Source organism: Pithys albifrons, chromosome 2 (assembly GCF_047495875.1).
Source record: "Pithys albifrons albifrons isolate INPA30051 chromosome 2, PitAlb_v1, whole genome shotgun sequence".
Taxonomy (NCBI): domain Eukaryota; kingdom Metazoa; phylum Chordata; class Aves; order Passeriformes; family Thamnophilidae; genus Pithys; species Pithys albifrons.
Genome location: NC_092459.1, coordinates 27,884,250 through 27,897,447, shown reverse-complemented (window position 1 = coordinate 27,897,447; position 13,198 = coordinate 27,884,250). Strand labels below are relative to the sequence as shown.

The following is a 13,198-nucleotide window of genomic DNA, read 5'->3' as shown; positions in this document are numbered from 1 at the left end:
GACTTGTTACACGTCAACAATAAAAACTGCCAGCTGTGTACCATTTAGAATGGTGTTCTAGTATCAATACAGTATACAACTTAAAAGTCTGTTTGAAATAACAGGTGTCTTCTGCAAAGAAGTGTCAAAGCATGTGTGAAAAGGCCTAAGACATAATGCAGGAACTTCAGCTTCTAAATGGTTCTGTTGGTAGAAAAATGATAAAAACCAAAACCAATGCACAAAGCAAAGATCAAAATCCCAGTCCTTTTCAGGGGAATGGTTGAACTGCTAGGCTAAAGCTAAGCTCTTCACTGTCTGGTTGTCTTTATCCAGTTCTTGGATCTAATCACTCAAATCTCCAGAATGCTACTTAAAGCCATTTATGGTTTATGCAGGAAGGGAGATACAAGAACCAAGAGGAGGGGGTAAAGTGCCACTTGATAGGTTATATGACACGACTGGTGTCTTGGACTGAAACCTAATTTCAGTTTACATGGGGGGATTAGGCAGAACATAGCTGCCTGCACACCTGAAGAGGGGTTGTGCTGTAATTTGGAAGAGAGACAGGCAGTCAGCTTCCCAGAAGAGGCTCCTGCTATGTTAGGGTGTTTGATCAAATGCCCATGGAACTTTCCAAGTTGAGTGTAATGGTGCTGAATAGTTTAAGATGCTTCCTACAAAATTCAGACTGGATTGATGTTTCACCTGTGCTCTTCCTTGCCCAGAGGCACAAGAGTTACAGGTGTGCTGGATCTTGGGGCAGGTGCCTACCATTTCGAGAAATCTCAACCAGCCAGCAGACCCACCAACCAGCCTGCTGCCCAGTGGTGTAGTGGTTACAGGTACACTTAAATCCCCACGAGGGAGACACTTATCACCTTGACAAACCCCATCAGTTGGTAGACCTGAATGTGGGACACTCAAAACCATAATAACTACAGGAAAATTCAAACTCTGCTGAGACGTACCACTGTTTGCCATTCCCAACCCACCAGTTTTGCACCCACAAACATAAAGATTACAGGCACACTGCATCTCTGGTGAGCCTTAGCCTGCAGCACCTGTGACTGGTAACTGTGAGAAGTGCATATCAAAAACCAAGACAACTCCCTGCCCAACCATCCCAACCAAGCAACAATCTCCCTGCTGGAAAGAGAAGTCAGGACTCAGTGAATATAACACTAACAGGGGAATGAGTGAGAGAAAATCAAGAAGGGTAAAAGCTCTCATTTCAGTGGTTCTTAAATAAATCCCAGTATCCAGACCTACTTCAGGATCTCAAATGGCATCAGAAGCAGGATACAGACATTTTGTTGAGGAAGTCATCCCATCCAACAGTGCTTCAACACACAATTGCAACAGTACCACCCATGAAAGGAGCATCTATGATAACTTCTGTGGAACTGTTTCACTGGCTAACTGTTCACACACCACACTACTGAATGAATACATACAACTTGGTGAAACTGAATAATACATACAACTTCTCCTGGCAGTCCCCTGGGTCCAACAGGTCCCGGAGGGCCTTGCAGTCCCTGTGAAATTATATAGTACAGGTAAAATCAACACATAACTGTAATTTAGTGTAAAGCATTCTTATATGTAAATAGATTAAAATACCTGGCATTAAGAATTATCTTCCACAAGGAATAAGAAGTAGAAAGTTTGCTCATTCTCTCTTATTCTAACGTTTAGTTCAATAAACCTTGGGGATTGATAATGTACAAAACCCAAAGGATGTATACAAAGCAAATACATGTCAATACAAAGGTAATACCTAAAGGGAAAGGCTTAAAAAAAGAACAAGAAAAGATTCTATAACCACATCCATTATCACTGGGCCTTCTTTAGTTGATCTAAAATTTGGGTACTATCATACCTAACATGAATAGTGTTGGGTGGAGGTTAAATTTTAAGTTTCCAATTCTACCTTTATTTGATACTGCTCAAGGCATCATGAGAGATTCTCAAGAACATTTGTGCTTCAGTTGCTGTCTTTGCAGAATCACAGAATGGATAAGTTTGGAAGGGACCACAGTGGGTCACCTGGTCCAACCTCCCTGCTCAAGCAGGGTCATCCTAGAGCACATTGCAGTTTCTTGAATATGTGAGGGCAATTTGCTCCAGTGCTTGGTCACCTGCACAGTTCAGGTGGAACTTCCTGTGCGTCAGTTTCTCGTGGTCATCTCTTGTCCTATATCTTGGCACCACCAGGAAGAGGCTGGATCCATCCTCTCGACATCCTTCCTTCAGATGCTTATAGATATTGATGGGGTCCCCTGTCAGACATCTCTTCATGAGGCCGAAAAGGCCCAGCTCCCTCAGCCTTTCCTCATAAGAGAGATGCTTCAGTTCCTTCCTCATCTTTGTTGCTCTCCACTGGACCTGCTCCAGGAACTCCATGTCTCTCTTGTGGACAGACTTAGGAGACCAGAACAGGACAAAGTACTTCTGACACAATGTTCTTGCTAATGTACCCCAGGATACCATTGGTCTTCCTAGCCACAAGGGCACACTGCTGGCTCAGGGACAGTGTGCTGCCCACCAGGACCCTCAGGTCAACAGAACTTCATGTAAAATGTAAATCTCACGTAAAATTGCCATGATCCAAGCACAAACTTTTGATATAAACTATTTGCATTCTCCTAGCTAAAGAGTTGACAGCATTCAGACTCCTCTTCCATAACAGCATAGAATGTGCTTGCTGTTAATACCACAAAAATACCTTTCACCTACCTTTGATCCTGGATTTCCAGTAAGACCAGGTGGTCCAGGGTCTCCCATTTCACCCTAATGATATTGTTTGAGAAAACAAAAAAATCCAAATTTACTGTTATGCTTTTCAGTATCAGTGATGTATATTAGCAATGTACATAGCGTGTACAAGTCAAAGAATACCTTATTTCCTTTTGATCCCTCCATTCCAGTCTCTCCCTGAAAAATAGCAGATACAACCATAAGAAGGCAAAACTTTAAATAATATAACCTAAGAGTTTATTTTTCTACCTTAAAATACTGTATTACAGTGTGCAAACTTAAATATTGAGAAAGCACTGAAGAATTTCTGATGCCCTGTGCAAACTCTGAAAGGTATTCCTCTTTCTAACTAATTTTCTTTTCAGGTTTTCCCAATGCATTAAAAAAAAAATTTGAAAACACAATATTTGCTTAAGAGCTTTTCCAGTCAAAAGCCTATTCTTCACTACTACACTTCTTCTGGTACACAGTATTCACCTCCAAACCCACACTCTATTTACAGTAAGCCTTATTTTGCTTACTATAATATGTTAATCAGAAATATCTAAGCAACCTTGAGTTGTGTATTAGAAAACATACAAGCTTTTGTCAAATGACATAAGAGGAGACAGTAATTAATTAAAAATAAGTAACATAGGTAAACAGACTTACAGAATGAGTGTTCTGAAAATATGCCCTAAAATAACAAAGTTATGCACACATAAAGTGGCTACATGAAAACTGCCTGATGTTAAATACCACACTGGTGGCATCAAAATAATACAGTTCAGGATACAAAAAATTTTGTAAAATAACTGAAGAATCTTCACATACAACAAAAAAAAGTGTGTGCTTTAAACTCAGTTCATGGACTGTAGCAACAGCAGAAATGCTGAAGAACAGGGCATCTCTGTTTTTATTTATAATCTGTGTGACCTTGATGCACATGTAAGAAGGAGACACTACATACACTATGCCATATAATCCTGGAACCTAATGAATGTGTACACAGAAAAAGAATTACTGCAGGAATATGATATGAAAACAATCTTGAATGTAAATTGTTCACATCAGTTCAAAACATGCTATACTTACTGGATCCCCCTTTTCCCCCTTTTCAGAAGGTTCTCCCTAAGGAAATGTAGGGAAGAGGTTAACAAAGATTTCTTAAAAATGGTAAATAGTCCATATGTCTGGTTTGTTGAAGAATCCTTGAAATATGTAGCATTTTTTTAAAGCTATATAAAATACAAATATATGGACTACAAAAGTTTACTTAGGGGTTGATGCTCATTTAATGCTAAGCCCATGGCTTATGTGATCTCTTCAAGCAGGAGCACAAGGGAGGGTCAGGAACAAGAACTAAAGAGAGCGTAATGCATCCAAAACTGAAAAATTCTTGAACGCAAGTGCTCTGTAGCACAGAAAATGCTAAATTTGTGATATCAGCACTGTGAAAAAATGTTTCTGCTTGTATGAAAACTCTTTAGATAGAAAGATATGACCAAAGAAACCAGCTGAAAGTCTAACAGCTAAATGAAAAAATGCCTATTAATCAGTAGATGAAGAACTGGGTACAACTCACATTCCTATAAAAGCAAAGTACACACCTGTAACATTCCCCCCAGTCATTTTCAAAAAATTACGCTAAAACTAGATACTAAATTGGAAAATTTATTTACAAATTTTAATAATTTAAAGATTCATATTTTCTCTTATAGATATTAAAGATCACACGCATAACTTGAAAAAATATGTTGGCTAATTCATTAGGCAGTCTCTGGTCAAACTTCCATAAACAATTTTAAACTGGTATTCAGTGAAAATCTGGACGTGTTTAAAGCTAAGGACTTTGTGAGCTGTTAGAACAGGGCAATTTACCTGCATATGTAAATACCCACTCCTGGACTGGGCTGAATAATTAACGATATTTAGAAACTGACAACTTTTCCTATGCTCAAATATATTTTCTTGATTGTCTGTATATTTTCCAAGACTTCATTAATAACCAGTACATTTAGTCAAGTTCCAGTATCACACATAAGCACAGAAGCAATGAATTAACTTACCTTTTCTCCTTTTGCACCGGTCATTCCCAATTCTCCTTTTTGGCCCTTTTAACAAAATGAATCAAATTTAAAATCTTTTGTATTATCACAAATGCAGATAAATCTCTCCTCTTCTTCAATTGTACTTTGTTCTATGAAAGCCATAAAATCTCAACTAGTATTGCCATGGAAATAAAGCTTTAAACATGTGCAAATGAATTCAAATGACTGTTTTCTATATAAGAGCTGCAGGCTTCTCAACAAAAAAATGTTTTCAACTGTGTCACATATCCAGAGCACTTGCCTCTTCTCCTACAAGTTTGGAAGGCATACAATTGTTAAAAAATCATTCCACTGTTTACACAGGGCAGATGACAATCAACAGCATACTGTCATATGGTGTGGATTCAGAATTTGACTTCCATGTAATTTTTAGAGGTTGTTTATAGGTATTTTTGGTATAGAAAGTCCCACTGCTAGAGAGAAGCTGCTTTAAATATTCATGACTTTCTATTCAAAATATTTTCTGAATTTCAACTTTTTCAGTCTTTTCAACATAATGGGCAGGTCAGATCATTTGACTTAGACAGCATTATAGAAATCACACATAATCCTTTCAGCATTTTCCCTTTCTGTTTACACTCGAGGATAAAGGATCCTGTGCTGCTCCTGCTGGATAGCACAATGATCTGGATATTGGACTACATAGACCAAAGTACCAATCATCTCTAAGACCTATTCCTTCAAAGCCTGTTGTGATAACTCAAATAAAAGATACTGTGTTAAGGGTGGCAGAGACAGGTTAAATGGGCACTTTGAAATTTCTCCAAATTCACCCCAAATGCTTACATCATCTCCCTTCTGGCCTTTAAGTCCACGGGTCCCAAGTAATCCTAGTAGTCTTGTGTCACTCTGAAAATAAACATCATCACAAAGATCAGGAAATAGAAAATATCACCATTTATTTACAATAACAATTTACTTACCATAACAATTTCTTGTAATTTACCAGCATGTAAATTATATTTACTACTAGAAAAAGATAATAAATGCCTATGCAGTACAACTAGGTAATGCATTGCAGCAACATGTCCTTTATGGTGCATTCATACTCCAGCCAGACTAGCAGAAGATGAGCAAAAGAATAAAAAGGCAAAAGTCTATGTTGGATATTGCTACACAAATCTGTGATTTTTTAAAAAACTCAATGCAAAAAACCATGTTTTTATAGGCATTGTTAAAGTATGTTCCTCAAGGATGTTAGAAAAGAATAAAACCCACTTCTGTGACAAACCACAAATTTCTTACTTTTGAGCACCATGAAATCTAGAATTAATTTACTTCTACTACCACAGTGAGGCAGGAGGGGAATGACCATGGTCAACAGGCTCCTCAAAGAAAACAGACAGATTTAAGGACCAGAGAATCAGGTAGTATACTTGCTTAGGTGTTTACTGGGCTGCAATTATTTACTCTTCTCTGTGAGGTTAAGACACAATAAAATGCAAAGCAAATGATTTCCTTTTCACAAAGCCAGACTCCAACTACCTAAGGGGAATGTGTTTTCTTTTAATGACAATGGAAAAAGAAACAACAACAAAAAAAAAGATCCTGAGAAATGAGCACCAGTCTAGACCCAAGAAATCCAAGTCCTAGAACATGTGCCACTAGGCTGAATGGGAACTCTTAGCAAGGCAACTCCCTTGCCATGTTCCAGTTTCCGTATCTCTAAAATGTGGAAACATGATGATGAATACAAGTTCCATTTACACTCTGTTAATATTTTTGGAAGTAGGTAACTGAATATAAAGTGAATAAAACTATTCTAGAAATGCAAATGTCCTGATGGATCTACTTCAGTGCTTAGGGTTTGTAAGCACTGTCGGTACACCAATTATCAAAATCAGCTTCGGAGCAAGAGGCAGATACCCAGAGAAAGGAACCTGAGATTACTGAGAAGTAGTTGACTACCACTGAACTGAGAACAATCCAGGTGCCTGTTATTATAACCACATTATAACTGATGATTTATACTGAGTTGTGCATTTCTTTTGCACACATGGGGGGGAAAAAAGGGCTATTAGATGAAAGAACTACTTTTATGGTCTTTCCATATTTATAGGTAATTTGCTCTTTACAACAAAATGTAAATAAAATACATTTCCTGGGCAGATTGTGATACAGTTTTAATTTCTTTGTGCTTGGTTTAATTTTTATTTTTATGTGTTGGAGAACATTTTAGATTAAACTGATCTACATGCATTTTCCAAAGATTTTTAGAAGCAAGTTTGACTAAAGTGACCTTCTATCTACATGTGGAAAACTGGTAAGTAAAAAAGATGATAGAGGCCTTGAAAGCCCAGGTCTGATGTATATAAACTAAAATCATGAGGCACTGTTTGGCAATCCCTGAAAGAATTTAACCTACAGTACAGGGCAGAACTAGTTTCTTGGCAAAAAGAAGAGAACAAAATGCATATACTGAACACATGCAAAGCATCTAATTTACACTGAAAGTGCAAAATACATAACAAGAAGGAATATAAAAATAGTCACATGCCTTGCAAGGATAGGCACAAAGGAAGAGTGAGGGAAGAAATGCTCCAGCACTGTCTCCCGATCCATTAAGGATCAATCAATCCTCAGCAGGTTCCCCTCACCTTCATTAAAGAAAGATTGCTGATCTTGTTTTGCTGTTCATCACAATTTGATGCTGCAGTCAGCAATTGTATTTATAGTGCTTTCTTTCACTGTATACATGGATCAAGGATATTATACTTTTAAAGACTTGCACTCCAGCCTCCTTACACAATAAAGTGACTGGTACTGAGCCAGGAAAACCTTGGTTGCAATAAATTATTTAAATACATCATGCAATTACAACTCCTTATTGACTTCATACAAAACTCAGAAGAATGGCAGAGAAAGAAAGAGAGAAATTAGAGGAAAAAAAGGACATTATTAATTATGATGGGTCTTAGGAACCACCACATTTCTTCATAACAGTTTCTCATGGTTCCTGAAAATACCAATACAAACAAGCCATACTAACATCCTCAGGAAAAAAAGGTATTAAGGTATCTACAGTAATCAAAATGTGGTCACAATGTAAACACTTCAAAAGACCAAACTAAAGATGTTAAAAGACCTTATGAGATCCTTAAGAACATGCATAAAATGATGGAAGATGACAAGACCATTTCCTGTGCTCTAAGGAATCCCCAAAACCTGAGATCACTCAAATATCATTTTACCAATGTAAATAACTGAGGCACACTGCAAATTATATATTGGAATGTGAAAAATTGCTTGATGTCTCCAAGGTGTAAAGGACAAAATCAGCTCTTGCCACAGTGTGGGGGAAAAAGGAAAGGTAATGGGGCATATACCTGCCTAAATGAATCAATGGCAAAGCAGAGAGGCTTCCCTTGCCTTTGATGACCTCTTTGTCTTGTCCTTGATGGAAATGTCCCATTCCCATCCTAAAATATATCAGAACTAATATGTTTGCTGTAGCAGTTGGTGACTTAATTTGAGTCTAGGACGTTTCGAACATGTAATTACAGAACTTTGGCATATTGAGAACCTGCTGCTTGAATCAGAAAGTCATCTCTTCTTTCATCTGGAATCAAACAGCATTTTCTTGTTAAACAGTTAATTGCTTGTGACAGAGTCATTAAAGTCTTCAAACTAGACAGCTGAAGGAAGAAAAGTTGGTAATCTGTACAGGATTTAAAAGATAGTTAATTTATAGACACATAGCAGCTGGTCTACACTTGTTTCCAGAATATTGTTAATTAGGAAATATAAACCACCTTAGAAAGACATAGAGCCTCAAAATGTTTTGGGTTTTTTTTGGGGGGGACAGATGCATTTCAGTTCCTGAAGATCACTGTTTGTGCTTCCTTTTGCAGAATAACCTTAAAAGTATTATCAGGATAAAAGAGATTCATAGTGCAGAGGTAGGGAATGAGTTACAATAAATATGGTATTGATAGAGGAAACAGGGCTGGTATCAGTGAAAGCTCTTTGGTGGAAAAAAATTAACCAGTAAGAAAACTAAAGTGTAAAACCAAAATATAGAGAACTTTAACATATAAATGTGAAATGGAAGACAAACCCAGAAACGAAGTCTCTAGGCATGAAAATGCCCCATGCTTAATTCCTAATGCATCTTTCTAAGGTAATATACTGGTCTGGAATAGATTAAATATCAGAAATAACAGAGAAATCACTGATAAAAACAACTGGAAAGATACACTTGACATGAATTTATCTCTAGAATCTCTATTGAAGAAAAGATTTTAGTACTTGTCTGGGAATGTTATATAAGAAAAATACCCTGAAATCACTTGCTCTTCATAGTTTTGCATTCTAATATTAAAAGAAATGGATGTCTTCCAGGTTTGACCTTCACAACTTAAGGTGTGATACACACATTAGCCTTTATGTTGAACAATATTGCTCTAGTAGTGCTTCATAAATCTTTGAATTAAATACAATTTTCTTAGCAGAAAAATTGACTACTCTGGCATCAATTAAGCCAATTTTTGTGAACTCAGAATGATCTCTTACAGTAGCAGACACTACCACTGCTTAAATAATTTGAAATATCTGTAGTAAGAATTTAAAACCTCTGTCACGTGGAACAGTGTCCTATGTATTTTTTTTCCTATTAAGTGTTTTTAGCTGCAGGTGGTTTTATAATTAAGGCAATATTTTTATTAGTCTAAAATAAAAAAATAAGGAACATTCTCATGGACTGTTAGCAGATCTTTTCAAAACTATGCCTCCTTGTCTTTCTGTTTTAATCTTAGAATCATGACAGAGTAGGTCAAGAAAGTAATGTCAAATACAGCTTAGACTAATTAGTTTTAGAAATGGGGAGCTGGTGCTTCCCACTAACAGCTACATGGTCCACCCACCTCCTTTTTGAGTTACACCAGTCAAACACAAGTGAGTAGAAGAGGGATGGGAGACAAGAAGACAGCAAGACAGATGACACTATAGGTATGTGACTGGAGTGTGGACTGAGCTTGTAAAGGGATGCAGAAGGGGAACATGGAAGGAACTACCTTTTGGATTAAATTGGAATGTGGTTCACAGGGATCAAAACTGTGGTCATTTCTACCCTAGATATTTCTTAGTCATAAACCCACACAGATATTACATCAAATGTCCATACCTCATTATAGTGCTTGTTCAATGAATCCAGAATTCCTTCAAGTCCAGAAGGACCCTATATGAAAAAATATGTATCAGAAGGTCATTTTAATTGAACTAAGTTTATGTTTGCATATCTGTATTCAAAGAGCTGTGAGATGTAAAAGAGTTTAGATTTGTGTTTGATCATACAGTAAATTATTTTCTGTAACTTTATTGTATCTTTTTTTTTCCTCAGGCACAGAGGAGGCAGAAAGTTAGTTTTTAAACTAACTCTGAGTTCTGAAAACCAGCAACTTATTTTGAAGTGAATTGGTCTGTCAGAGAAGGCAGTAGGGGCATCCATATCAATTTTAATAGAAATCCCTTCTGGTGTGAGCAACATCTTTGTTCTGCAGCATTTTAAAACTCCTTCCACTAACTCAAAGAATAGGTTTTGATGTAGAAGAGGCTCCTAGTGTGAGTAAACAGGTAGACTCAACCTAAGAGTACAGAAAGTGAAATTGAAGAATGTCAGAATTCTCCAGAAAACTGACTTCCTAGTTTTAATAGGATTGCAAGTTTGTACTTAAACATACATCTTTCATCAAGAAGTTCAACAATGAAAAAGGAACTTCCTACTCAAATGGAGAGTTAGAGTGCAGAGACTAAAAAATGTGCTTGTGAAAAAACATTTTTGGACATCAAATAAATCCCCATCTTTTGGCACAATCTGCCAAAAAGGATGCTCTCAATGAGATTTTTAGGTTTTGTAGAAGAGAACAAAACACAGAAAATTCAGTCAAGAACTTATGAACCAACACAATTAAGTTAATGAATTAGCATAGTTACTCCCTAAGCTGAAATTTTCACATAATGCAATATGAGCTACAGCCACTCACAATGACTTAAGGAAACATTTCACTACATTAATAAGATTACAGAGTCAGTCATTTAGTCTAATTGACCATTACGTAACACAGACAGGGCACAAAGGCAACTCTTCTCTTCTGGGGCTTTTTCTGATCACAATTTTACCCTCTGCAGCTTTTGTGTTAGTGGGGACATTAGGCAGATGTGGAAGCCACATGAAGCATCACAGGTGTGTCACTCCCTCTTTGTTCCCAGCGTCGGAAGAGATACAAGGCCACAAATGTTTCCATTCATGTTATTTTGAAGTGAATTGTCACTTCAATTTCATGTTAAAAATAAGATAAATATAGTCAAGATACTTTCACTGAGATGCTCATTCCACTCTGATTTCTGAAGTTAATGGCAGACTTTTTACTTTGATATCCATATTAAAGATGGCAATCCAGAATTGGGGCTGAACAGTGATGACACTGCCCAGATGACTCCACTTCAACACTGTTATCCTGTGGTGTTGAATCCTTGAACCCAGGATACTTGCAGGATTCTGCAATCCCTCAAAGAGTCAAAAATAAGAACTTTTTTCCCTTTGCATTTGTCACCATCTTCCATGTTGTTTCTTTTACTGTTTTCCCACAGATGAAACGGTGGCTGCCACACAAGCCAGGAAGAATTGAATGCTGTATCTGGCACCAACCTCAATCTTTCAGATATTATTTGCACATGAAATAAATAATTCTTGACAAAATGAAAAGCCATTTTACATGTCATAGTTTTGAAAAACAGATATAACCTCAACAAAACCACAGAACTGTCTCATGACTAAGACTGTCAAGGAGAACTTAAGGCATTTGAGTTGTATTCCTGACCATGCCACAGCCTTTGTCTTACCAGAGATGGATGACTTCTGTTTTCAGCAATTTCTGTTTTCAAAAATTGACACATTTAATAATTTTATCTTTTCACCATTATTTCTATAATAAAACTACAATAACACCATATTTAAACAAGTGTACAACAGAAAATATTTTTCCTGAACTGTAGTCTCTTTCTTTCCTTTCCACACTGTTTCTTTCCACTAATACAGTTGTACAATCCACTCTGAAGTCTCTACAGATAAAAAACCAAAACCAGTAGCATTGGTTTGCAAGTGAAGAAGCAATGAAATTAACAGCAATTGAAGAATCATTGTAGCAGCAGTTTCTAGCTTTTGAATGAGAACTTTGCACATCTGCCACTTTGAAGCTCACTTGAGCAGGATTTCCTTTTGCTTTTTTTATATCAAGTTGTGTAATTGAGAGAAGTGAAGCACACAGAGAGTACAGTTGCATGAATAAGAAAAGAACTGAGAATATGTCCTGATTGTTTTCTAAAATTACAAAGAGGTTTCAGATTATGTTTCTATAGACAAGGCAGGAATAGAAACACAGATGCTTAAAGGGAAATAGCTCCAAAATGTGAAATCACAGGGGTTTACAATATATTTTCCTCTCTTTACTTTTATAGTTTGTCTGCATTTCTGTAAAGATGAGACTGTCGAAAAAGTCTACCAGTCTCACAGTCCATGTAACAAAATGTGTAACAAGGAAATTGCACTGGTTGCATCTCAAGAATAGGTCATTTTGGAGAACACAGTTTGCAAGTGACTCAGTGTAATCACTTTATCCTTTTATTTCCCATTGGTGCCTGTCCTTTACATAAAATACTGGTGTTCTGATTACTGTAATGCAAAACATCATGAAACTCATCATTGCAGATGTGAAATACTGTTTAATATTCCAAAGAGCAGTGGAAAGAATGATGAAGGCATTATATCTGCCACAAGAGCGTACATGAAATAAATTTCAATTTGATACGGATAAAAAAACCTTAATGCATAGAAACAAGCAATATGACCAGTCCTTGCCAGCCATTGCCATCCTACCATGTAAGCATTTTCAATAATCTTCTATAAACAGCTAAAAGTCCAGGAAAACCAGAATGCTACTGACAATTTTCACTTTGCTTTTCACTTTTATGCTTTGATTTTCTGTTTATTGTAATTCAATGATAAGATTCACTCCCTTTCAAAACATTGGTAGAGGAATGACAGTATTTCCTGAGGCAGAGGAAATGAAATTTCCAAGGTGAACTGCTGGCTACTTAAGATAACTAGTTTAGTGGCAATGACATATGTATTGAATCACAAGACCAAACGTGTATGTAATTAAATGAAGAAATTAAAGTGAAAATTTCTGCTGCATCACACGCAACACAAACAAAAATGTAACTCCATTTTAATTTCAGACTTTAAGGAATAACACAAAGCTAATCTCCAATGTTCCTTGAGAAGACAAAAAAGTTCAGCCCCTTGCAAAAGTAAAAGATGAACTGAACAATGAGCTTCAAGGGCTAATAGTCACTGTGAAATAAATCTATTA

General features: G+C 36.7%; 1 protein-coding gene across 5 annotated transcripts in view; it reads right to left on the bottom strand.

Annotated features, from left to right (window-relative positions):
• COL19A1 (collagen type XIX alpha 1 chain) overlaps positions 1-13,198 on the bottom strand; it is a 180,628-nt gene that overhangs the window by 42,004 nt on the left and 125,426 nt on the right. For all 5 annotated transcript variants that reach the window (XM_071548523.1, XM_071548524.1, XM_071548525.1 and 2 more), the window contains 7 exons: positions 9,952-10,005; positions 5,616-5,678; positions 4,788-4,832; positions 3,814-3,849; positions 2,881-2,916; positions 2,719-2,772; positions 1,464-1,517 (listed from right to left, as the gene is read on the bottom strand). In XM_071548523.1, coding sequence (XP_071404624.1) covers positions 1,464-1,517; positions 2,719-2,772; positions 2,881-2,916; positions 3,814-3,849; positions 4,788-4,832; positions 5,616-5,678; positions 9,952-10,005 — 342 coding nt within the window. The remainder of the gene's footprint in view (positions 1-1,463; positions 1,518-2,718; positions 2,773-2,880; positions 2,917-3,813; positions 3,850-4,787; positions 4,833-5,615; positions 5,679-9,951; positions 10,006-13,198) is intronic.